The sequence below is a fragment of the Myiozetetes cayanensis genome, unplaced genomic scaffold (genome assembly GCF_022539395.1).
Source record: "Myiozetetes cayanensis isolate MyiCay16 unplaced genomic scaffold, myiCay2020 scf10, whole genome shotgun sequence".
Taxonomy (NCBI): Eukaryota; Metazoa; Chordata; class Aves; order Passeriformes; family Tyrannidae; genus Myiozetetes; species Myiozetetes cayanensis.
In genome coordinates this window covers 11,026,784-11,054,022 of record NW_026086605.1, presented here as the reverse complement: position 1 = coordinate 11,054,022, position 27,239 = coordinate 11,026,784, and the positions used below count along the sequence as shown (strand labels likewise).

Below are 27,239 nucleotides of genomic sequence, written 5' to 3'. Positions count from 1 at the left end.
AAACTCCCTGTATTCAGTACCCTGCTAAATATTTCTATCTAGGGAACAAGGCTCAGCCTTGCAATCTCAATGGAAAGGAATTCAAAACGCAAGAGTACACAGCAGTCTTCCTAAAAATAGTTCTGCAAGCTCCAAAGCCAGCATCCTCAAAGAAATGCTGCAAAAGTCTCGGTATTTTTGCTTATGCAAGTACAAGAAAGTAAAGAATAAAATACAGAGAAGTCTCAGTTATTACCTTTTATGCTGCTAAAATCGTTGTAAAAATTTTTTTTGTGGCTTTGATTTTATAATTTAATGGCATGAAACAGAAGGGCCTGAATAGCAATTGGTGTAAAATGTTGTGCTTCCTTGAAATTCAAGGAACTGTACTGATTTTCAGCATCTAAAGATCTAAGTAATAACTGGTCTTTTTAGTGTAGAGTTTTGCCTTGTGTGAGCAGCTAGTCTGAGTCAAGCTACTTTCATTTCTTATTCATTATTAAATTGTTGCCCAGCAAGACACATACAGAAAGACAATCTTTGATGATATAAATGTGTGCTTTGCCTTAGACTTTAATGAAGCCTGTGGTGTTTATATAACCGCAGAATTTGGGCCATATTTTATTCTAACCTGATATAAAACAGGACGTTGTGTCAAACTTGGCAGAGCTGGAGAGGTGCCCCAGGGCAGGTGCAGGCACTATGCAGAGCACCTTCCTCGATGGGCATGTAATCAATGGTTCCAAGAGTGATGCATCAGGGCAGGGCAGGGGGACCAATGAGCTGGGGAATAAAGTGTCCAACTCCCATGGCAGATGGAGAACAGGGATGCAACCAGGTGGGCAATGAGGCTAAGGGGGCCCAACTAGAATGGTCTTAAGACATTGGCTCTGAGGACACAGAAGGACAGAGAAAGGATGTAAGGACAGGGAAATTAGATGGGAGTAAGAGTGAAGGAGTTCAGGCCTCAGTGGCAGTGCTTCTACTGTTGATGTATCCTTCAAGTCTGGTTAAGTCTGAGCTAATTGCTTACATAGAGGATGATACCCAAAAAACAGGTGATCATCCTTCGGGGCTCACAGAATCTAAATTTGAGGCCAACACACCAATGTAACAAAATGGACCCATCTGGTAAGGGACAATCTCATACACCAAACTAATAGGAATGGATATTGGATCATGCTGACCTTTAACTGTAGAATCATTAGCTAGTTCAGGTCAGATCCCAGCCTACTTGCTTCTCACCTGGCTATGGAGTTGCCAAGGCCTGTAGTCCTCTTCTGCACATCTCCGATCAAAAATGGACTTGTAGTCTATTTTCACCAGCTGCCACTCTGAGCGGTGGCTGAAATGTCCAAACACACTACAGGATGCAGCAGGAAGAACATACAGTAAAAGGGAGCATCTGATGGAGTCTGGTAGTTACAGAGTTATAGTTACTCATAATTTCCAACAGAGATCAATTGTTTCAGGAGTGACAGCACTACTCATTTTCACTTGACTGACATAGTGAAAATGAAACTTAGCCTACTAAATATCTACAACCATATTAAAAATTTCATTTAGCTTTTATTCTGCTCATCAAGACCCTCCCACTTTTGACAATACCCAGAAAGACTCTAGTTGAAGCAATGAGTCAAGAGAAGACTTGATGTGTGGCTGGAGACAGTAATACAGATAGGATTTTTATCTCTATTATAAGTTTTGAGAATTCCTTCCACACAAATTAAAATCAGAAACTGATGGGAACATTCTTTATACATCTCTATTAACTGAGTTTAGTTTCCAAGCCACACATTCTGCTTATTACAGGTCAGTCAGAAACTGAATTTTCCTCCTGTTTTTGCAAATCTGACCTCAGGTAAAATGACATAGTTTCTGGCACAGTGAGTCCAGATTTATGCATCGTGCAGAACTCAGCACACCACCTTGAAACTAAACATAATTTTTCGTGAGTCAGCCTCCAGGCAACATTTTGTCATTCATTTTTACAGAAGAATGTCTTCACTTTTCTGTGTCTCAGTTAAAAAAAAGAATGTAGCAGCAAAAACACAGTTATAAAAATACTTCACCATTTTTCTTTCAAATATTCATCTGTCAAGAGTAACTCTGCTTTATATCACATCCAATTTGAGGAGTCACATTTCATGCTGATAAGCTAAGTGATAATGTGTTTGCAGCTTGCAAGGAACCATGTTGGCATTCCCTCAATCATATCAGAAATAAACTGATGATTTAGCAACAGAAGACTGCACACTCCTGGCTTCAGTTAGTACTTGGTTTGGTCCCCAACCAGAAATGCTACTGTTATGTATAACCCTCATAAGATATTTAGTTCTCATGAACAACAGCATCATGGCATGCTCACTTACGTCATGATGAGAGTTTCTTCTCCAGGTTCCCCTAAAACTCCATCTACAAATAGTGGGAGGGATGTGAAACTGTACTTGCTCCAAGATCTCCCTTCATCAAAACTTAACCTGGAAGAGAAAGCAGAATTAGTGTCTTCTTTCCTTACTCTCCTACTTTACTTGAGGAGACTCTAGTACACTACAGATGCTATGGAGAAGTGAGAAGCAGCTTCTCTTTTTGGATAATGATTTTTCACTCCTTTCAATATTTATTTTTTTGGGGGAAGCATTATAAATCAGAGCATTGATCAGACATGTTTGGCATCATACCACTAACCCATGGCCAATATTTAAATGGTAGAAACTAATAGTTATGTTAGAGATTGATGCTTTAAGGACAAAATGTAGCCTAGGGATAAGACTTTTAAAAAAATAAACAAGTGATTTTGAGCATCCCATTTTTGGATCCTCAACATAAAACATTTTAAGGAGGTTAGTTTTCTGGAGCATGAGAGTTTTGACTCTTCAGACGAGCAGTCTTCCCAGTGTGAGTGTAAGCAAAAGCTTAGAACCACTCATCATTTGTTAAGACTTGGGTCTGTGTGTTTTGATATGACACTGCCTGTAGTGGAATTAAATAATGCAAACCAGCAAAAAACTGTATTCTATCTCCTAAACTCAAGAGTGCTAACTATCGAGGACACTTCTGCCTTATTGGCTACATAATCCTGAATCTATTCAAGAAAATTCTGGTTCACAAGTGCTGCCTGACACACAGAAGACAAATTAATCAATAATTTTGAAACTAAAGAGTACTTTATTAACTCATTAAGAGACAAAGGCATAAACCATGTACATATTTTATAAACAATCAGACTCAAGAAGCCAAGCTGTGGTAAACTAGGAGTGTTAAGTAAAGTGGAACTGCCAGGACTTCTTAGCTTTATCTGAGTTAATGTTTGCCAATAGCTGAACTAATATTGTCTAGATTATAGCTACAGAAAACTGGATGCCTTTTAACTACCTACTTTCTGCATCTGAAAAGAGGGAGAACAGATATTTAGGACAGAAGGAGTCATTACCAGAGGTGTCTGATAGGCAGAGATGTGTGTTTCATTGCGACAAGTACTCCACCTTGATCCAGGTATAGAACACTGTGCTCTTCCTCAAAGATCTGGACAAAAAAGTATCTATTTAAATCTATTATTCTTATTATCAAGAAAGTGGCATAGTTTTTTAAGTATGATAATGATAGAGGACAGGTACATGCTAATGAAGTCATGAATTAGAGGAAATTAGCGAGAAAGTTTCTGGATTCTGTTTTTTATTGTTTGGGTTGTTTTGGGTTTTTTTCTCCAGTTTTCCCAGGTTTTTAGAAAATGCATTCTGCTTCTCACAGAAAGTTAGAAACATGTTTTTTTTGCAAGGATCAACAATTTCCTATCTTTCAATGACAAATTTTTGTTTAAAGAAGAATTTCATGTGTTTGCACATATCTGGCCTTATCTCACATAATTGATGTAGACAGAAAAATGAGGGCTGGTCAAACATTGCAAAGTAATTAGATTTTTGGAATATCAAATATTTGAAAAGATTTTCTTTTCCTTTGTCTTTTTTTGTATTAACTCTCTGCAAACATCTGCCCTCCGGTCTATATAGCAGCATTTGTCAGTCTGAGAAAGCCATTCTTTCTCTGCATGACTTGATATCCCATTCAAAAAATAGGAGTAATGGAATTTCCTGATCTGAGGATAAACACATTACAGCATATTTCTTAACAAGTGGGACTCCACTAAATACTAGGAACTTTAACTTCAACATTCAGTCTCTTTCCACAATTAAAGAAGAGATGGCTTTATGAAGGTAGCTTTAACAAAGTGAACTTAATTCTGTCTTTTTCTCCATTAGTTTAAGAACAAGGCAAAATAACCTGTTTATATGGACAGTGAACTTTGGACAACTCAGCGCAGGTGCAATGAATCCCATATGGAGTGAGGAAAAGTAGACCAGTTTTTATAATCATGGATGAAGAGAAAAATGGTTTGATTGGTACAAGGGATGTACAACATTAAAAGGCAACACATTCTCTCCCCTTAATATCCATAATTTATGCTGTTCTCTTTGCCACGGGGTTAAACTGAAGTCAAACTCTGAGTAGAACTACAAAAATAATTTTCTGTAATATGAAGTCTAACAACATAGTCTTTTTCTTTAAGCATTTCTGTGCCTTTCAGAAGCAGTTTACTCTTTTGTAAAGATTTGCAAATGAAACAAAAATAAAGTGACAGATTGAATCTACTTTAATGACAATTTCCAATGATTAATACTTAAACCTGTGATTCTGTGTCTCTTACCTGCCTCCAAGTGTTCCCAGCATCAGAAGTAACAAACATGCTGATGTCATTGTCTGATAGTTCAGTGCCTATATTACCTGTAAGAAGATCATTAGTTAGTGATGGAACACTCTCAGAAACACTAGAACTACCAAATCAGGAGAGTAAAAGTGTTTATTCACCTTTTGTAATTACAGAACTTCTAGTTTTGGGAGGATAATGAGGGAAAAGGAAAGGGGGAAGGGTAGGGGGAAGGGGAAAGCGGGGAAAAGAAAGGGGAAAAGAGGAGGGAAGGGGATTTCAGTTTGAAGAAAAAATATATATAAGACCAAACGCATACAACTCTATACACCTCCAACTCAAACAAAATGCCCTGATTTGAGTCTTATGTTCCCAGGTGTAGAGGACTGGACGTGATCTCCCTGGTCTTGAAGGCCAGTTTCCATGAAAAACCATATGACAAGTTGAAGGTCCATAAGGACTTTGATTTGATAGCCAGCCTTCTTTCCCAATACTGGTGGTATGACACCCCACAACCACTCAACACACTCTACAAAATTCACATTTTGTCAACGTTTGCACATCACTCACAGGAAATCTTTAAACATTTCATACCTGAAGCTACAATAATACTGGGGGCAGTGTCTCGGCTGGCGATGTTTCCTGAGGTGTAGGGGTTGTCTGAGACCTTCAAGTGAAGATGAAGGGAGCAATAGGGCTATGGAGAAAGGGGAAATAAAAGTAAAAAGCAGATCCAACCATGCATGCACCTATTTCTACAGGCTTAGAAACACAGAGTGTCCTTCTGTATTTCATCCTAATCATTGCATTCAATCACTCTTAGAAAGAAACAGTCACTTGGCTATCATTTTGTGACACAACCTGTTCCCACTGGGAAATGGATTCACCAGGCTGAAACTCTCTCCCAAGGACAAGATCTTTGAGGTTGTACCCTCAAAGGAGGGAACCAGGCTTGCAAGGGTAGGTGGTGACAGGGACTACCCAGCTCTTCTGACTCCTACCTCTGCGAGAAGCAAACAAGGATGCAGGTATAAAATGACTCTCCAAGCAGCAGTGCCCAAGCTATCTCTGCAACAAGAAGTAACATAACCCTATCGGTGTGACGCTGATTCACCACTTATTAGTCAGGAAAAACAACCATTTGTTGACCATTTTTGACACTTTCTTTTTGAATTGCACTGCACTGCAATAAGTACAAAGAAATATCAAGACTGGAAAGTGTTAGTTTAAAAGTTATTTAAAACAATGCTTCATCACCCATCTGGATGTGACCTTTAAGATTTCAATACAAATACACCCATGGAAACCTCACCTATTTTCTATTGATTTTGTATGCTGGGTACTCAGAGAAGACAGGAATGATACAGAATAAATCAGTTGAGCAAGACAGTAAGTCAGACAGGCAGATTTCTAAAACTGTCATTACAATTCCCTCCAAATCTGCAGTGTCATAATTTCTGAAATAATTCCTAATAATTATTTCCTTTGCCTGGGTTTTATTTTCTGTATTTTTTCTGCCAAACCTCATGAGGACCCTTTCATGAAACATGCTAAGGGAAGAGATGGGGAAAAAATACTGGAAAGTAAACCTAAAGCAAACTGACCCAGTCAAGGTGGACATCACACAGGAATACAACTAGAACAAAGCCCATGCTACAGCTTGCCCAGCTCTGTAAGATGAGAAGGAGAGGTCATGTAGAAGGGCCTTCAGACTCTAAGGAGGCAGGTTTTTCCGTCTAATACCAGCTGCCTAAAGGCTAGATCTGCATCCCCAAGAGTCTGGCAGGCACCCCCTGCAGGAGACCTAGTCCCATAGGTCACTGGAGGAAGACCACTTATCCATCCCATCTCAGAGCAGGTGACTATGACTCTGAAACGAAAATTCCCCTGTGGAAAACAGCAGAATTCTTTTGGCAAAGGCAAATGAGGGTGGTAAGGAGGGATGGGAGCTCTCACTTATGTGAAACAGGAAAAGGGGACATGGTTTGTGCAGAAGGGAACACAATCTGCCAAGTGGAATGTACTGAGCAGCCTAACTCTAACTGACAGCCTTGCGAGGGCAGCCGCTGGAGCAGCCCGGGGGCGCCGGGAGGGAGTGGATAACAAATTGAGCTGACATGAATGCAGGAAGTGGAAAAGCATTGCAAGAGCATGAGTTCTTTCCTTTTACATTTTTATCAGCTGTGAGAAGACTAAATAGAGAACATATTTTTAATATTCACATATTCCAAGCCCACTTCAGCGTTTTGAAGACAGAAGCAAATGGCAACTCAGCCTGTTCCCAACTCAGATGAGACCTTGTTAGACTCAAATAGTTGTGCTACCAGAGGTTTTCTTTCAAATTAGTCTCATTTCACAGATACAGAACATAAAAATGGAACATACATCTCAAATATTAAAATCCAGGCCATCTGTCTAAGTAGACAGATGATCTTTTCAGTGGCATGACTTCTTATTGGTTGGAGTGCAGTAATGCTTAGTCTCTAGTGACAACTGGGTATGGTGTAAAAACCAGCCTTTCTGCTCCTAGCCAAACACCTAAAATTACTGTCCATGGCCATCCCACATCCTCACTGTGTTAGCATTCTCTTCCTCATCTCTGATATACACCTTCTCCATCTCTGTCCTTACAGAGTTCATCAACAGGTATTTTTCCAGCTGGTTTGTGTTCCATCATGTTGATTCCTTTGTGTTCCTCCAGTAGCTCCCACAGCTTAATTCACATACAGACATCTCACTCTGTTTTTCAGAATTTTCATCATTTGTCTCTATCCCTTTTGTTGTTACCAACAAGCTACTGAAATCATTATTATCACCAGAAACAACAGCTTTGGGTTTCCCTATCATTGCCCAGTACCCAGCTGTGCTACCTGCAGCACCGCCACTAAGGGAAAGAAGACCACAGCTTGGAGTATTTAAAACCTAGGTGGAAGATAAAGCATAGGTGGCATAGCCCATTGCTCTGCTCACTGCCTTAGCTTTTACAATTCTGCTCGAGTTCATTACTGGCTTCCTAATATTTTCAAGCCAGAACTTTTATGTCCCCCTCTTTATGTTCTCCTCCATCCCTAGTAAGATTTCTCATAAATATGCAGAACCCCACTTCTTGGCTGTTCTGCAAAGCCCACCTGAACTGTCTCCAATGGCATAAAACACATAAACCAGTTACTAGTGGCTGTACCTGAGCAGAAGTGGGACAAAGTATTAAAACATAAGGATGATGCTGTACACCATTCCCAAACCTAGTCACTATATTTTCTCACCTGCAATAGCAAGGAGCAATGTAGAGAGATAAACACTTCCAAGAGAGCTATTCAAAACACCTCCCTTAGATGCTTAAACTACTCCATAGCAGATGGCATGAATGTATCCCCCTTACATAGAAGAGGGTCTTTGTCCTGAAATCCCTATAATCCATATGGACAAGACAAACAAAATGTGGGAAGCGAGACAGAGAGAAAATAAATGACTTGCCCAAGGTCACGTAGGAAATTGGAGATAGGCCTGCCTAAAAACTGAATCAAGATTCTCCTGCAATTCAGCCCAGTGTTTGAACCACCAGTCCATCCTTGAAAGCTAATTGATTAACTCTCCTGTGTAGATGCCCATTTCTTATCAGACAGAATTACTCCTCAGCTAACCACTTCACAACACATGATAAGTATCAAACTAAACCGGCATCTTTTGGATAAAATATATTGGCAGCTATTTTATGAAGATTAAGTGTTATTCATCTTAGAAAACAAGTGGTATAAGCAAGAAAAACAAAACCTTGGGATTAGATGAAATTTCATTGCTTTCCTCCATCCTCATTATTCAGAGCTGTCTCAAAAAAAAACAAAAAAGTAAAGAAGTTCTGAGTCGCTTTGAAAAAACCACCTTGAGCGAACTGTCAGTAGAGGGAGGGTTCTGTCTGGTTCATCTTGTGCTTCAACCAGATTCCCTCTTAACCGCCCTAGCTGCCAACTTAGCTGCTATGTACTTATTCCTGGTTTAACTCTCACTGAGTTTAGGTTTAAAGACCAGCTGCACAGAGGACACAGCAGGCTGAGAACCATCCTGTCACTCTGGGAAACGGCAGATCCCATTCTAACAACTCTCTGGAACATATGGTCATTGTTGTGTCCTGAGCTAGTGCTAGAGACATTTATCAGAAAACCAGCAGTGGGAAAGCATTAGTATCTGCCATGGTGCAAGGATGGGATCTAGGCTAGATATACAAGGGACTATTAAGAATTCACATAGCTATGCCACAAGGAAAAGCAGGATCTGTCTTGCCAGCCCCCTAAAATATTATACTGTCATATCATATAAGAAAAATCTTGTGTGTCTGATAAAATTAGTTATAATTTGAAAAGGTCAAGGTATGGGGTTTTTATGAAATATGTTCATTTGAGGTAAAACTAGATTTACAATCTATTTGAAACACAATGGCTTCTTTACATAGTCTCTTCCAGAAAATTACATTGTTTTACATCTGCAAAGTTTTCTGAATGTCATCTTCTTTGGTTTTTACCTCATTCAAAGATCTAATTAAAAATGCACATAGTTACAATTTTTAAAAACTTGAGAGAAGAACACCAACCCAAACAAATTTAGTCATGCTCTGAAATAACTCTTCTGTCTGACCCCTAGTCCTCCCTATTTATTTTTTCCAAACTGGACAGAAAATACAAGGCTTGCATTTTGGCTTAATCAAAAAATCAATTATTTGAACAGCTTCAAATATTTATTCTTTGCTCTTGCAGTAGCGCATGATATTCATTTAAGAGATTAGTGTAGCATTCGACTACAAAATGTAATTCTGATTCAGATTCTAACAGTCTCAAAATGAAAAACTTTTTCTCTTCTGGTTTTTTTTTGGGTGGTTTTTTTGTTGTTGTTGTTGTTGTTGTTGTTGTTTTGTTTTGGGTTTTGTTTGTTTGTTTTTTTTTGATGGAAAGCAACATTCAGGTACAGGACAGAAGGAGGAAGAGTTGTCCAAATAGTGTCCCTGCCTCTGCCTGGAAAAATGTTAGAATTTGTGTAATATGAAAGCTATTGAGAATCCCAATACAGGGGTTCTGAGTATTATCCCACTCCTGAGTATAGATCGCACTGGCTGAAAAATACGTCAAGATAAGTCTAAGTTTTCTAATTTGATACAGATCTCCAATTATATTCACATTGCTTATATTTCACTTTCCCTCTTGGAAACTGTTTGCATATAATGATGATTAAAGACTTAAATATATGTGTATCTATATCAATAAGTACAAAGACAGATACAATTTACATCAACATAAAGCTATATATATATTTGGATGAATATGTCAATTCTCACTTCTGAGCTCAAAGAGAAAATGATATATGTTAATAAATATTAATGCCAACAGAGCGGCCTGAAAGAAATCAGAGATCTATTTTCCTTTGTGCCTGTCTATAGTTATTAGATGCCTTGAAATTCCTGAGCTACAACAGCTCACGCCTCCCATCTAGTGTCCAGAGAATCAACTGCGCAGACACGGCATCCAGTTCACCTGCTGTTTAAGGGGACACCATTAGCTGTGCAGAAGGAAGCTGATCCACGATGCTTACTTCTGCTCCAGAAATTAAAATAAATTAAGATAAATTACAATGCCACGTCTTGCAACACCTACCCCCTGGTAGCCCCAGCCTGACGTACTGCACTCCATGAGACACACTGCATGGAGAGGGGAGGGGAGCTACCCTTTCTTTCTTGGGTTACCTGGTAGGAAAATGTTATTCTGGATATTACCATGCCCCCAAGCTTCCCCCTCAGGTACTTACTAGGAGACAGTGAATGGGATTTCCTCTCAGATCCGTGTGCGGAGCCTGCAACAAACTCCAGTCTCTCCCTTTATTGTAGGTGATGAAAGTTTTCACTTGGTTGTCAATCTTCTTGTTAGCCAAGAACATTCCCTTTATCCCTGCTACCTAGGAAAAATTGACATGGCTGAAAAATAGATCAAGTCCATGCAGGTTCTGTGCATGTGTCCCTCTTTCCCCGTCAAACCCAACAGGGCTCTCGTGGATGTGTCAGTGTTGTCAATGTCAGGGTAAGAATTCTCAAGGTACATCACAGGAAGACAAGTGGAGGTGCTAGAGAGAAGCTAAAATCATCACAGGTGCAAAGGTGACAAATGGGAAAGAAAGCTTGTATTTCAGAGTCATCATGAGAGCACAGTAAGAATGTCACTGTAAAGTGTCACTGTAAAGCGACAATCTCTCAACTGTGTGGGCATCCTTCCCCTGAAAGATGAAATATGTACAGGGCAATTAGTTGTCTCTTGCTGTACAGTAGCTGGACACAGTGGCAATTTTGAGTTTGCAAAGAAAACAGCAACACACACACAAAAACTTGCAGTTCAGTGCTTCTATTCCTGTTCAGCCTTCTTCAGACATTTCCTCCAAGGATCCCAGTGTGCTTCATAATTATGAGTTTTTCAATGGGATAACCTGGGGCGCAGATGTGTTTTTATTGTGGTTTTGTATTTTGAGGAAACCAAAGCACTGGTGACTCAAGCAAGGCCACCCAGAATGCTAGTTGTAGAGCTAGCAATGAGATCCTCAACTTTTTATTTTTCCCAGTGTTTTACCCAACAGTTTCAATCCATAAACCTGCAGGAGGATTTTGTAAAGACAAGATGCTAACAGATTCACATTGGAAACAAGCCCAAAAGTATCTTAGTGGGGAGAAAAAAAGTCAGCCTCAAACCACAACTCACACTGCAGAATGTTCCCATCTTCTCAGCACACTGAAAATCAATAGCCCAATAGCTCCTGCAGCTTGCGAATGAATTTTTTAGGCTGTCATTCTGCAATCTGAGTGCAGCAATAAAAAGGGAAGTGAAATCAGGAGAAGGAGAGGGAAAGTGAGAAACTTTTTGGTTTCCAGCAAGTCTGTTCAGTCATCCACCTCATTTCTTCTTATGATGTAGAACCAGCAGACAGAATCATTCATCAAGACTTTTTATTCATAGAGATTATTACTTAAATGGCATCACATGGGAAACGGTTACACAGCAGATTCAGAGCTTTTTCCAGCTCAACTGATTTAATTACATGGATGGATTTGGTTGCTACAGTGAACAGGACCTTACTGCACTTTTAGTCACATGCTGTGAGACTACTAGTGTACAGTGCTTTTGTACAGAATATTGATGTACTTAGTCATTTGCAATAGTACCCTCCTGCCTGAGCAATGGCACTGAATTTCACTTGAAGTTGCACAAAGACTTTGACATGACTTGCTATAACGGGTGATAGTTGTTAAATTAGGTAGTTAAGTAATTTATTGTTGATATAATCAAAAAAAAAAAAAGATAACCTTTTCAATTTCTTTGCTGGATTTTTTTTTTCCTACCCAATTAAGTATTCTGGATTTCTTTGTCACAGTAGAAAGGCACCCTGAAAAGACAAGGATACTCTGTCACCCAGTGATATTGCATGAATAGACAGGGCTGGAAAAATAACATAGTTCTGTCTTTACTACCAGAGGCTAGAGCCTATATTCCATTTGTACTTTGCTTTGTTGTTGTCCTGAAATAGTTCTATTATATAGTCCCTGTGAAATGCTGGCCATAAATGATTAAAGAGCGTTTTATATATCAGGTGATAAATGTGTTCTGAAATCCTGTGAATTTTTCTTTTTATGATTCTAGTCATGGGCTGGAACTCAGAATCCTTTTCTGAGAAAGAAAAGTTATGTTATACTGTCAGTCTTAGATAGCTTTATCTTGAAAAAAGACTGCACACACTATACGTGGTTGTGTGCTCTCAGTAGGAAGGGATACACCTACTGCATAGACACAGCCATGACACACACAGGTCATCCCTGCTGTTCACAACAGAGAAAGACCCATGTAAGGAGTGCGTGACCACCAGTGGTCAGAGAGAAGAGCACTCCATCAGCTCCCACACAGGAACTGTAGACAACCCTCACCACTCTGAATGCATTGTGTGCAGACACAAATGTTGGTCTACACTCCCAGAAAGATTCATGCAAGACACTTGGAACGTACAACTCAAATGACATTCCTCACTCTCCATCACCGCCTTCATACATCAAACATATACTCCTCAGCCAAGATACATACTGCTATAAGAAAACAAGTCCTAGAGTAATAGTCATATACACCATAGCTATAGACACATATTCTCATAGTTATCACTTCAGTCCTGGATTCCCACAGGCAGAACTGTCTTGCTGTGGACCAGTCCAACAGAGCCATACCACATCACTGGAGAGACACAGGAAACAGAAAGGGTACTCAGACCCAGTGGTCAGTGATTTTAGCTCTTCCTTTACTCTAGAAGATGGCCTCTAGGACAGCCTTTTTGTGAAAAGAACTCTGGGAGACACCAAGAAACAATTTTTATTTTGCCTTTGTACCCAGTGCAATTCCCTGTTAATCAGCATTGAGCAGATTAATCCTTGACCTAGAATCAGTTTAGGAATTACACACACAAACATGTTCACTACAATGCAACCAGAAGATCTTCCTTCTAACATCCGACAAACATGCATACAGACACATGCACACTAAACAGGCCTTTCTCTGGCATCTTCTCAAATAATCGTTCTTTTTTAAACATGCTGCTACCACCACATAAGGACTCATTTTAAAATATCTCTACTTCCTTTTAATTTATCCATGGATTTTTTCTTCTCTTGTCTTCATCTCCATTTACCCCTAGAGCACTCATCTTCTGCAATAATCTGACTTGGAAAACCACGTTGGCTGGCTTTGTGTTCCCTTCCAGCTAGAACATCAGATTGAAAGGAAGGTTTGTGCCAGGTTCCATGTCAGCCAATATTCCTTCTATCTAGATAATCAGCAGATATGACACTAAAACTCTGATTCCATCAATTTCAATCCAGGTTACTGTGTGGTATCAGCTGAATAAAACAAAGCAAAAGCTTTTCTTCCCCCTCTGGGATGTAGGACACCTTTACATAATTCAGTAAAACCGCTTCCTGAGCTGACAGTAATAAGAGGCAACAGTTTTACCATGGGCTGCCAGTGCTGCAGAGAGATTAATAGTAAAAAAATGTCCAAATGACTGAAATGGCAGTGCCCATCCTCCTACAGTTCATCTGCACTGATATACAGCACTTGGGCTCTCTGGATAATTCAAGGTGGTTTCCAAGTAAAGAGCAGCTGAAGGAAAACTATATAGCAGAACCAGTACTCAGGCAGTGATGGGGAAATATGGGAAGCATCTTCCTTTTCAAAGGTACTCATATCTAGTTCATGACTTTTATTCTAAATGGTCAGAAAATACCCTGAAAAAGATCTTAAAAGAGAAACTGACGCTCAAAACAGCAGCTGAGGAATTTCTCATTAGCTGAGTGCTGTCTCCAGAGGTAAAAGATGGGCAGCAGGGCAAGAGATGTACAAGGGCACATTAAAAGTCCTATTCTTAGGATCAGTTGTCATAGAAGATAATGTAAATTGGCCTTTTTACAGGTGAGCTTAAGCAGAACACACTTGTTCAGGGAAAGTCTCAAGAATAAAGAGGGCACTAAAAAGAGGCAGGAGAGCTTTCATGCTCAAGGGATAGCCCAAGAGGGCATATCTACAATTACTTAACTTTCCAGGATAGTCCGAGCTGAGAAAGGCGACAAAGAGAGCTGAAAACTGCTGTCTCTGCTTAACTTATAAAACAAGTGGTTGGACTGTCAGAAATGCAAACAATTTAGAGAAGGATGCTATTCAGACTGTTGGGAGCTTTCAGAGTCAGAGAGACAATGTGGGTCCAAGCTGATACTGTGGGGCCAAGTATTTTGGCTGAGAAACAAAGAGTTCCTCTTAGCAAGTGAATGGGCTACTCCAATATATTTTCCCATGCATGAAAGAGCCATGAGCTCTTCCTCACCTGAGAATCCTCTGGTGAATACAGCAGTGAATCCCTTCATAATATTAAGCAGGACCTAAATTCAACTCATGTGTAAAATCTGGACTTAAAACTCAGCTGATTGCACACAGGCCTGTAAGTAAAAGGAGGGTAAAGCTAAGTATTTAATCACTCGTTGGCTTTGCTGTTCACATGCATATTACAAGACTGATGTACAAGGAGGAAATGGTACTGGCACCATGTGAGCTCCTGAGATAGAAATGAGATGTTTGGAGTTATGACATACCTCATAGAGGTCAATCATCACATTCCCCTCCAGCCCTTGACTACTCTTGACATTTTCTAAGGCCAGGGTGAAGTAGATCCCTCGGGTGTCGGAGATGTACAGATTGTACGTGTCGTTCTGGTTCCACTCTTGTACAGCTGCAAACACCTGATTCTCATCTGTGCTGATAACATGCATGTCCTGGGGAAAGAAAAGAGAGGGAGGTTACTAGAGGGAGCTCTGAGCTGTCATTTCCAAGGGCACCAAATTGTGGAGGAGCAAGGGATAAATTTAGGTTGGAGTTTAATCGGAAACTGTAGACAATACTGCTGTAAACCAGTCATTCCATCTAGGAATATTTTACACCAGCTCTCTTCTGCCAGTTTTCAAAGCAGTAATTAACTGTTGAGGTGTTAATTGAACATTTACATTGGTAGTAGCACTTTCGCTCCCCTTATCAACACATTCATTTCAATGAAAATACTTTGAGGGCTAGGAAGGGTTGCTAATTAGGTGTTTGTTTATTTTTTTCTTTTGGCACCTGAGTGTTTTCACTGGTGATTGTGGAATCAGAGATACTAAAAATGTTAAAAAAAAAAAAAAAAAGAAAAAAAGGAGCATCTGAAACATCTACTTCTCCCCCAGCATTCAGAAGCCAAGTATGCTTGGGACCTGATACAAGGAGGTTCAAATGGGTTAATGTCTGCAGCCAGTGCTGCTGTTATCTACTGTTTCTAATGACAGTGTGGACCTGAGCCAGGGCCCTGGACCACAGTACTAACCACCACACCCCAAGAAATTTAACAGAAAAACAACCCTAATTCTCACCAGATGTAAAGAAGAGAACTGTAATTAGATCATTAGTGTTATGAGTGAGGTTTTGTTTTACTATGTTTGTTCCATGTGTTACAGGAGCCAGAAAACAATGAAAAGAATGCATAATTAAAGAAAAGAAATTAAAAAACCATTAAACCTGATTACGTATTTCAATGCCTGGAGAAATTATTACCCAGTGGAAAAAGCCACCAAAGAGAGATTGTTATAATGAAATTCCCAGGCTCTATCTGCCCAGCACAGGCACCCTGAATTCTTTGGTGCCATAAAAATCTATTGAGGTAGGAAAAGAAATGAAGATTTCTTAGTACCAGGTGATTCTCTGAAGACTCAGCTGTTCTGTCTGGTTTGGACAGATATCCCAAAGTTATTCTGCTTCCATGAATCTCAGCCGGGACTTTTCTATATGCAAAACTGGGAACCTTATCAGAAAATATACTCTTTGGAAGCTGATGCTACTTTTTCCTTCTGTTAATAATATTCTTTGAAAATTCACTGTCTTGTGGATTTCTAGGGAGAATTAATAATTCTAGATATAACCTTGTAATGTAAAGATAAAATAATAACACAATGAAGAAATTTAATCTATAAATTTGAAAGCAGATTCACCACAGAGTTAAGATTCAGAATAGTTGTTTGTTCACCCAGATCCAGGTCTGAATACAGAGTGGATGAATATGCACTTGATTTACTTGCTTCTCTGCACTGGAGAAAATCATATCCCAGAAAATGGGCTCATTTTGTGGAAGAACAGATTGGTTTAATTCCTGAGGCAATAGGAAAGGTAATCGAAGTCCCACTGCCTTCTACTAGTCTTGGCTGTGAATAGACATCCTCTTGTAGCTCCAGCTGTGCTAGTAGAAGTTACAGCCACAGCTGCTTTTCTGAGGCTCCTTATTTCAGACTGTCACCCTGGTGAATCTGCTGGGAGATCTACATCAGTAGGCGTTCCCAGTGTGCTTCAGGCAACATTGCCTAGCACAGCTCTGATCTCAAGTTTTAACTCCTGCGTATGTGCGCACATGGGCAGGACCCCCTATTTAAACAGATTATAAGTAACATTTGTTTTCTCTGGTGAATGTACTGTGTCATTAACTTATCATTTCAATTAATAGTTTTGTAACAACTAGGGGAGAGGGGTAAAAAGATACTTTCATCAACACCAGAGAAAATTACATGCAATTTTATGAATGCTTAAGAAGCAAACAAGTTAATTTATTCACTAGATGCTTCTTGGATTTATCAGATCATGCTGTAAGATCAATGTCTAAGGAAGATTCCAGTAAGACTGAAGGAATTTTAGCCTGGGAAAGCAGTGAGAGACTGAACTGGCATGATATACATAGTGCAGAAAGTCAAGAAAGACAGTGTTCCAACTGTGTGCCTTTGGTGATAAATTTTCCTCTTAACTTTTCCTCTTTATATGTCCTTGTCCAATAGATGCAGCAATGATGCAAAGCTTTGATAGAAGAGGATCAGTATATGGGCATCAAACAGGTCTTTGACCAACATCAGGAATTTTTCATTTCCACACTGGAAAAATTAAATTCAATCAGCATATAATATTCTTTTTTTTCTTTTTTTTTCTTTTCTTTTTTTTCAGGGTGGGAGTTGATTTTTTGGGGGATAAAATAATACAAAACAACTTAATATGGAACAAGCTCCCTACAGAGACCTGAAGAGGAGAGGAATGTGAAGTAAGGCACCTTTCTCAAACAGTTGTCATCATCTTCAGGGTCTCTCCAGGCTTCTGTCTAATAAAGGCCTGAGCTTTTTTCTCTCTGTTAAAGCATATACCAGAAGTAAATTCATATACAGTTCTACTCTCTGTCTTTTTTGCCTTTCCAAAAACAAAAGTAACAGGACGATGCTGTACATTGGTTTGATCAGGTGTCTACTCTAATGACCAAAGGCCAAGGCTTTCTGAATTATGGAACATGATTCAATTGCCCTTTTTGCACTTGGTCAGGGAACTTTTCTTCCTGGCAAGTTAAACGGTAGGAATGTGTAATGCCAGTTTTATTCTGTGAGTTACTGGGATTGTCAGCTCTTTTAAGGTATGTATTTAAGATTTTGGGTTTGGGTCTTTTTTTGTTGTTATTGCTTCTTCTGTCAGGATGTGCATCCTGAGGCTGAAAGAAGACGATGAATTTAAAACAGAGGTACCACATGCACCCATCCCATCGCTATTCAACCCAATATCAGTTAAGACAGGTCTTTTTAAAAGAGAAATTGCTTGGCTTGCTTCAGTATTCCCAGATGTCTGCCCAGTGCATTGGTCTAAACTGGAATCAATGTACCCTGAGCGTACATTTAAGGTGATTATCATAAATGACACCACGGTCTGTGACAGAACCCATATTGTGGCACTGTGGTGCAGAACAGGCAGCATCAATCGACAGATCAATGTCACTGCAAAAATTACCAGGTCTCAATAAAGACTATTTAGGGGGTTAACAAAACCTGTACGCACATACGGAGGTATCTGCTTGTGAGGAACAGTGTTTCAAGTTCATTTAGGCTTTTAATTAAACCAACTACCAGGCTGTTAATGTCAACAAGAATAATATTTGAGTTTTGATGTGCTGTAGGCCATCCTGCCTGAGCAGCAGCATCACCTGCCAAAGCTGCCTGCAGCCACACGCCTCCAGTTTAGGAAGAGTGACACGATGAGACAAAAAGCTTGATATTTCCGTCTTCAATTCCAGAAGTCACTTAGTACTGTTTACCATATTTGGCCTCTCTTTCTTAGCTGAAGGAGATGAAAGAGAATTTGGGCATAAAAGAAGCTGTTTGTTTAAATTCCTTGAATAATATAACTCTGCGCATTTTTCATAAAAGTGACTATCTTGCTTTGATAGCAGCCTGCTAGACAGCCACTGTAGTTCTTTCCAAGTCAAATGTAGCACTTCTGTCTTTGAAGATATTCCAAGATTGTGATAAAGCATCTTTCTTTGGGTCAAATAACATGAATGTATTGCTCCAATTCCTATTATCTGAGAACACATTGTAATTTAATTGTAGTACATTTTCCCCAGCTCTCCAGAGGTCTGTTTAAGAAGGTGGACTGAAAAGTAAGTGTGGGCTAAAGGAAACAATAAGTTTAAAGCAAATAGTCTCTCTAAATATGATTTGAATCATTTTAAATGAGAATTTTTATTTGGGTTTTACAATAACCATTCTAAAATTCAACTCCTTTGCTAAAGGCTCCTTCAAATAACACCTGTTTAGATTTGACCTGAATTGACAAGAGTAATTTCTTCCTGCTTGGACAGGAATTTTCAAACCAACTAATCTTTAAATGTGACTGAAAATTTTGAGGCAGACCATAGGTCTCCTGTGTCAGAGCTAAGATCTCATGGCTTCTGCTATGGTCCTCAATGTCCTGTAAGCTGGTTTCTCAGGTGATGTAAACAGAAGCAAAGGCTACAACAGCAGAGTAGGTAAGGTATGGCATTGAAGGCCTGGGTTTGAGCTGCAGTCTGTTTATATGAAGGTCACCCAGTCATAAAAACAGGTCGTTTGGGTTGAGGAATCACAGTCAGCTGTGATATTAGCCGAGATATCCCTTTGAATATTTCCACCTACAAAATCTGGTGCAATTTCAACTCCTAGGAATGACTGACCTTGCACTTACTTTTTTTTCCTTTTGACAATCCTCGCTTAATTTCTGGGAGTGCATTTGTCTTCAGATGTTAGACCTCATATAGAATCCACAAGATCATATGCTACATTTGAGCTTAAATTTCATTTAAGGCAGACTATATTAAAAATGAGAAGGAAAAAAGAAATCCTATTTTTGTTAAGAAGCCATTAGGACCTCAGCTGCAAAATGGTGGTTTCTTGAAAATGGAGCTAACATTTTTTTATAGGTCTTTTAAACAACTCAGCTCCAGAAGGCAGAAATACCCTTTCAAGCTCCAATGCTAATTCACCATTGTTCTTAATTAGGGAAGATACAAAGTAGACGCACAGAGACATCTCTTTGCTTGGTTCCCATTAAAAGCTGCTAATGAGGCAAGCACAAAAAGAAACTCACACAAAATAGGGACAGGAAAGGGGAATTTTGAGACCAGGAAGAGAAATGTAAGTATCTGTAGATTCATATGGGCATTCCAGCAGTGTCAACCTACCTTGGGTAAGGAGTACTTTGGCAGCTTCATCTGTGCAAATGTGTTCCTCCTATAAGAAACGTAATAATGTGGTCTTCCTCCTGATGTCAGCTATGAGAGAAGCAGGAAAGATATTATCAGGTTTTTCTTATTATTTCTTTTATCATCATGGAGAATATCAAACAAAAGCTATTAAGAGAAATACCACAGTGTGGTAGCAATGGCTTAAAACTGCAGTGCCGTTACAGGTGATGGATAAACATTGATCCAGCTGACAGTGGCTGAAAAATAAGACAAGAGGAATCCCAATTTCAGCAAGGAGAGATAAAGGTCAGAATTTCATGTGAAAACCTAGGGAAACTGAAGTCCTGACTTCACTTGAGCCATGGAGTCAGATGCTGATACCAGAGCTCTCCTCTGCCTTTCCACAAAACTGTCTGTTCTTTGCTATCTGCAGAGCTGCCATGAAGCTGTTGGTTGGATCAGCAGACTGGCAGACATGAGGCTTGACTTCTATTTCTGCTTCCAGCTTTGGTTCCTGTGTGATCATGTACAAGCCATCATTAGATGAACGAGATGAACTAAGCATTCAGAGATATGAAGGGCCAGGAGAAGCTCCATGGATTCTGCATTTCTGTGAATCTGACCATTTATTTAAATACATAAATACTGATGGCAAGACCTCAGAAATGTGTTAGATAAAAGTGAGGTATCAATTTTTACCACCTATTAAAGGAGGGAAAATGAAAGAAAAAAGTAAAAAGTTGACAATTTTATCTGGCTTCCAGTGCTGCTGAAATATAATCAATGTTTGTAAAGTACTTGGAAATCCTTGGACAGAAGATGTTGAAGAACAAATATTTCAAAGGATTCTCCATGCAGAACTTTCCTTTAATTGCTTGATGCCTGAGCTTATCAAGACTTTCCTTTAGTAGTAGGTGTTTTACAATGCACTGCAGTAGTTTAAAATGCATGATACACAGAGGCTAAGTTCATACCAGATTAAGTAAAATAAGCGTTATTTCTCATTCTAAAACAATTCAACATTTTTTTTAGGAGAACTGGGCAAAAGTTAGGGGAAGGAATGCCAGAAGTATTCTTTTGTGAGAGACTGTGAGTTTGTAAATAAAACACAGTTTAGTGGGAAAATAAACTCCCTTTCCCTTATCCTAGTGCTTTTAAGCCTAATAATTCTCATTCCAAATGTTTTAGTTCAGAAAAGCTAGATTGAGATCAAGGAAGGTAGGGAAGGTTAGAAGAGGGTGTTCATCTACTCTTCCAGGCATATACAGACTGGTCTAAGGTTATTCCTCCTTTGAAGAACAGTGCCTGGGTTAACATAGCGTCCAGCATCAGCCATGGTGCATTATTTAACAGGTCCTTGTCAGCCAGATACAAATGTAACCACTTGAAGAATCACATTTTAAATTACTAGCCAACAGTGAATTCCCTGACTACATCAAACAAAGCAGAAGTGTGTTCCAGGGATTACAATATTATTATTACGTACATCTAAGTGTCAATTATTAATGAGTGGCAAGTACTATCTCTTTGGCCTGTTATTTGTTTCAGAATCCTATGAAGTTTAAGAATTAAAATGGGACCAAATATTAAATCACGTCTTCACAAACTGTGTTACAAACATGAATACATGGAGTTGTGCAAAGTCCCACTGGGCATTAAGGAGAACATGGAAAGAGCTGCCTCTTTACATGCTCCTCCTTACACCATGAAGGGTAAAAATTTGACAGCACCAGGAACACTATACAGCAGTTTATGAAAAAGAAGGATAAACTCATCAAAATACAAGGGCTATCCAGGAAGGTAAACAATCTCCCCAGCATTGACTTCGGATAAAGCAAAGAGTTGGGCTCCTCTACACTGTATAATAATGTGAGGTCAGAACAGAGAAGACTAACAGTCTTGAAAAGCACAAACCCAAGGCATCAGTGATGAAGTAACAAAACAATTCGCATATGAAGAGAAATATTCCAGTGTCATTTGAGCCACAAACACACAGTCATTCTGAAATGGCTTAACAGTGATGCATGCCCCTGTTTCCCTGGCCACATAAACATTTAATTTTTGCCTCAAACACACTAGGTACAAAAGCTATTCTGGAACATGTCTCAGACTTATTTGTGGATAATTTAGACTGGTGTTTAAGACTGAGTTCATTGACTGAAGGCAACTAGCAATCAACTCACCCAATGTAAAATAACTTCCTTTCACACACAAGCATGCTAGAACGTAAATTGTCTGGAAGCCCAGTTTAGTCCTCATGATTTCCAGTTCACCTCCATGTTCCCCAAAACCCTGTTGTTAGTTTTGTCCTCTTCAGCTGACATTAAATGGACACTGGCAGCAGCCTAATGAAACCCACAGTGGTTCAAATCTATTCACCACTCCTCACCTGGAACACAGTTTGGCTGAGTACATCTCATCTTCAGCCTTTTCACTAGAATCACCACTGAGGCATAACAATAAAGCCTGATTACTCCTTTGGTGCTTTCTCTGACTCCCTCCCTCCTTTCCTATTTCCCTCTCATGCTCAAAAAGCTTTAGTCTACTCCCTTGTAATAGCAGATGACTGACACACCACTTCCAGCTGGGGGGTTAAAGCAGTAATTCCAGAGTGCTGATGAGATTGCAGGGAGTGGCACAGAGCACTCCAGTGTATATGGTGGATACTCCAGGCAGGAACTCTATGGCCCTACAGTGACAAGATACTAGAGGTAAAAGGAACATTATTAGCTTTGTAACAAACTGCTACAATCTACTCAGTGCCTTTATGGATTCAACACGCACATACATGTAAAGGAATACAAGAGAAAATAATATAATATAGAAGAATATAATATAAAATAATAGAAAAATAAGAGAAGAGGTGTTCTGCACCTGAACAAAGACATAATCACCCTGGACGATCAGGGAGTTATGGTCGATATAGCCTGGAAAGGGTTTGCTGCGAGTGGCTTCGCTGCAGTTCTGCATCTTGCAGGTGATGTATTGGGCATCTGAAAGGAAAAGAACAAAACAATTCACTTGAGATCCTGAGCACAGAGTCTTCCTGCTGTCATAAATCTATTTGCTGAGGCAGCATTTTTGCTTCCCAGACTCATGTGACATCATCCCTTCAACAGCACACAAAACTTCTTTCCCTTACATCTTTCACAAATCCAGCCTTGATTGTTTTCTTCCTTTAAGTTCCTTCCTTCTTTACCCACCTCAGCCTCCCATTATTTCTTTAATTTCTGCCCTAGATCAGACATCAAAGCTATACATTTTTACTAAGAGAGAGCCCAGTATAGATGATCTGATTACTCCATGCCACTGTTGTGGTTCTATGCTGGAAATAGACAAAACAGGCAGCACCTGAAGGTGGAACAGTGCAAAGGCTTTGTGGCTCAGATCTGACAGAAACCTAGTTAAGAGTGTATCATTCAGCACTGTTACCCCCACATAACAACAGCAGGAGCACGAATACATCACGAACAACCAATATGATTAAGCAATGTATCCTTTATTAAACACACAGTGTACATTTTTATACATCTTCGTACCCTTGTGGGTGCAGGATTAAAGTCTGGGGATTGGATAGCTCAGCCTGTCCACAAGTTCGTGTCTTATGCTCACTGGATAAGGTGTAGGGTCGATATTTTGCACCTGGATTCCAGCTCCCACCGTAACTTCTCATAACATGAAATAGCTGTTGATTATAAACCTATTCCATTCTCATGGGAAGTTAGCCTAAGTCCACAGCTGTCAACTATAAACCAAGTTTTCTTCCCATGGGAAGCCTGAGGCTTCTTTCACAGTTGGTAATATGGGTTGTTCACCAAGTGTCCATTTTCCTGCAAATATTCCACACTCACATGCTGCATTTACTTGGATGCTACCCAGGCTTAAGCTTAAAGCAGGAACTGAGTGAGGGAACAAGAGCTGCAAAGGACTATTTACTAAGGCAAAAAACAGCCCAAGTCCTGGGACTCCCTAAGTAACCGTGGGTCTGAAGAGTTGTGTCTTTAATTTGGGACAGATACCCATTGTGTTAAGCCTCAGCAGTTTCCCTTTCCCAAGTGTACCTTTGTCATCCCCACCGTGTGGGATTTGCTGCAGAGCACAACAGCTTCCCCACAGTCATGTACTGAGTTTATTTAGGACACGGTCAAGGTCCAGAGCATACACAAGCACGTGGACACCTTCTGAGGACTCGTACCCCATACTGTCACCAGAGAACCCCTTTCATAAAGCACCTTCATGTTTCCTACAGCACTTACATTCTGTAGAGTAATTCAGATCAACTTGGAAAGTAACTCAGACTACCTCCTGTTCAGGGGGTTTTACCTACTTCTCTGTTGACAATATAGGTAGATGCATTCTGGCAGACCTGAACAATCACTCCACATTCTCTTGAAACCAGAGGCCTTGGCAGTTTCAAAATCAATGGTCTAAATACAGCCATCAATGCAAGCCATATCATCTACTGTCACTATATGGGACGTCCTCATCTCCTATTCTGAAGTACTGCAAGGTGCTCATCTCATAATCTATCAATTGAAGAAAAACAATTTGAATTTTTTCATGAAGGTAATTTATCCTAGAACACAGAACCAGATTCTCAGTATTTAATTTGGAGTCTTTCAGATCCATTAGGATTTTGCACTTCATTTAATGACAAACCTGATCTACAGGAGGAACAACTTTGGCATTTTAGCAGTACTACTTACATGACAGAAACACTACATGGCATTTAATGTTAGAAGTACCTCTAATAGTTTTCCTTGGAGAGGCACAGACCCTTGTTTGATATAATTACCAACTTCTGATCAGAGAAAGAGCATTTTACACTAAAATAGAAATGGCTGGAATTTTACCATCTCATATTTGATCTTGGTTTTAATTAAAATCTATCATTTGACGTTTCTTTCCTTGCTTCTAAGGGCTGTTGACTTCTGCTTGAAACAGACACGCAGGGTAACGAACCTTCAGGAAAGTTTGATGAGGGATGATTTTATTCCAGCATTTGCAGAGTTCTTGAAATATATAAAGTACTAGGTATTATTAGCACTGCCATTTATAACATTTCATGTTTCTGCAGCTCACTGCAAAACACTAATGAATGCAGCCTGGGCAGCATGATCGAAATGCATTTCCCTGCAGAGGGACATGATTTTTTCCACATTAGCCACGAGAGGGCAGGGAACGACATAATTCCCAGCCTTCTCATTTCAGTGAGCTCAGGAAAGTTCCCCTTCAGAGCCCTTCAGCCCTCTGTCCCTCTGCATTCAGAAAGTGCAGCGTGTACCCTCCTTGCCATAAGACAGAGAATGGACATGCATTTCTTCTTTTGCAACACCACCAGTTCCCATTCTTCCTCTTTAAACTAATCCCTTGTATCATGAAGGACAGCCCCCTGCCTCCTCCACCTCCCTCACCCCAAAATCATAGAATCACAGAATTGTTTCAGTTGGAAGGGACCTTTAAAAGGGCATATAGTCCAACCCCCTGCAAAGAGCAGGGACATCTTTAGCTAGATCAGGTTGACAGAGCCCCCATTCAAGGTCCAACCTGACTTTGAATGTTTGCAGGGATAGGGTATTCACTACCTGTCTGGGCAACCTGTGCAAATGTTTCACCACTCTCGTATCTAGTCCAAATCTACCTTCTTTTAGTATAAAACCACTATCCCTTGTCCCATCACTTTGAGACCTGTTAAAAGGTTTGTCCCCATCTTTCATACAGGCCTTCTTTAGGTATTGAAAAGTCAAAATAAGGTCTCCCTGGAGCCTTCTCTTGGCTGAACAACCCCAGTTCTTTCAGTCGTGTCTTTACAGGAGAGGTGTTTCAGCCCTCTGATCGTATTTGTAACCTCCTTCAGACTCACTCCAGCAGGTCCACATCTGTCTGTGCTGAGGGCTCCAGAACTGAACACAGTACTCCAGGAAGCATCTCTCATTCTGTCTCAAGAAAGTTCCTGAGTGAAATGCATGGCAATCCTGAGCTTAAACAAAGCAGAATCAGTTAAAATGGTTGGCCCTACGGCCACCTGAGCTGTTGGCAAGACTGGTGGTTTTTCATACATGGCATCAACTTCCCCCCCAGCAGAGATATACAGGATCAGATCTCTGTTTCCCACACTGTTTCCTTTTTTTTTCCCTCACCACCACTGTGTTACTTCCACAGGCACACCAGCTGTCTGGGACACACTAAGAGGAGACTGCAGTGATGTCTTACTTCCCATGCAAAGGTACTACCAATGCTGAGAGCACAGAGAGAGAACAGGATATACATTGCTGGGACCAGCCAGCAAAGAAGATTAAGGAATCTCCTCCACAAGAAATTTTAAAGAGCAGGCCAGGTTGATATCCATTAGAGGTGACTGAAGTTCTTTCAATCCTGTTTTAATGGAGGAATGGAGACTATGCCTATTTTTGCTGTGATCGTGGGAGTCTGGGCAGCAGTGATTGTACCATTGATGAAGATTTACTAAGGCAATTCCTGTGAACTTTTACAGTGCAATTCTCCATGGCTTCAATTCTAAAATGCCAGTAATAACTACTAAAGGGCAGAGGACTGAAATTGCTTAAGCTAATCTCACAAACGGCCAAACCCTGAGATGCGCACAAAAAAAGCTCCCTCTGTTGTGGGAGACAGAAAAAAGGAAAAGCAGGCTTATTGCAGTGCCTGGTTCCCTCTTTTTTTCCTAGGGAAAGATTTTCTGTGCTCACATTAACTCATGGATTTTTTTCACTTGATTCTCGTGGACATTTTATGTGATTCCGTTGGCAGAGGTTTGTAATTTAGCATTAATTAATGTCAATTAATGTATTCAGTTGCTAAGCTCTGGAATTAATTTCATTAGTTTTCCTGCACAGATGTTTTCCCTGCCATAGGTAATTAGGACATTATGCTTTTCATTTCCAGAACCCTCACCTCCAACAACAGCTGCTGTTTTTAATATACAACAAGAAAGTCACACTGTGCCTGGAGAGAAGAACATAGCAACTCCAGCTCTTACACCCCCAGACACTTTGATTTTGACAGGTTTAGACACCAAGAGTAGGATTCTTCCTGGGGAATGGCAGCTATTTCTAAAAAGGAAGCAAGAAAAGTCACAGAACATAAGAACGGAGGAGACTTCTTGTAAGCGAAACCTCTGACAAAATTAATCCGTTTCAGTGGTCAAAGAGAATTGCAAATGCTAACACATAGTAGAATTTAAAAGCTGGAGAGACCCTGTGCCATGAAATATTTCAGCCTTTTCTGTTTAGCTCGAGCTCCATGCTAATATGTTCTCAAGGGAAATGGATCCAACCTGTCCCAGAGACATTTCTTCTTTAGGTGCTGTAGAGGGAAGGTTATTGGTGGTTACTGGAGGTTGGTGAGCCTCTGCAAAAGTACACAGGAGAGTTTTAGACTGCTTCCTAAAGCAGAGTGGGAATTTCTTCAGGATATTTTGTTGCTGAGTACTATTTTGGAT

General features: G+C 39.9%; 1 protein-coding gene across 3 annotated transcripts in view; it reads right to left on the bottom strand.

Annotated features, from left to right (window-relative positions):
- SORCS1 (sortilin related VPS10 domain containing receptor 1) overlaps positions 1–27,239 on the bottom strand; it is a 278,640-nt gene that overhangs the window by 50,744 nt on the left and 200,657 nt on the right. For all 3 annotated transcript variants that reach the window (XM_050337741.1, XM_050337730.1, XM_050337719.1), the window contains exons 7-15: positions 22,655–22,773; positions 19,778–19,867; positions 14,832–15,011; positions 10,475–10,621; positions 5,279–5,381; positions 4,685–4,761; positions 3,413–3,504; positions 2,352–2,459; positions 1,225–1,342 (exon numbers count right to left, since the gene is read on the bottom strand). In XM_050337741.1, the coding sequence (XP_050193698.1) occupies positions 1,225–1,342; positions 2,352–2,459; positions 3,413–3,504; positions 4,685–4,761; positions 5,279–5,381; positions 10,475–10,621; positions 14,832–15,011; positions 19,778–19,867; positions 22,655–22,773 (1,034 nt within the window). The remainder of the gene's footprint in view (positions 1–1,224; positions 1,343–2,351; positions 2,460–3,412; positions 3,505–4,684; positions 4,762–5,278; positions 5,382–10,474; positions 10,622–14,831; positions 15,012–19,777; positions 19,868–22,654; positions 22,774–27,239) is intronic.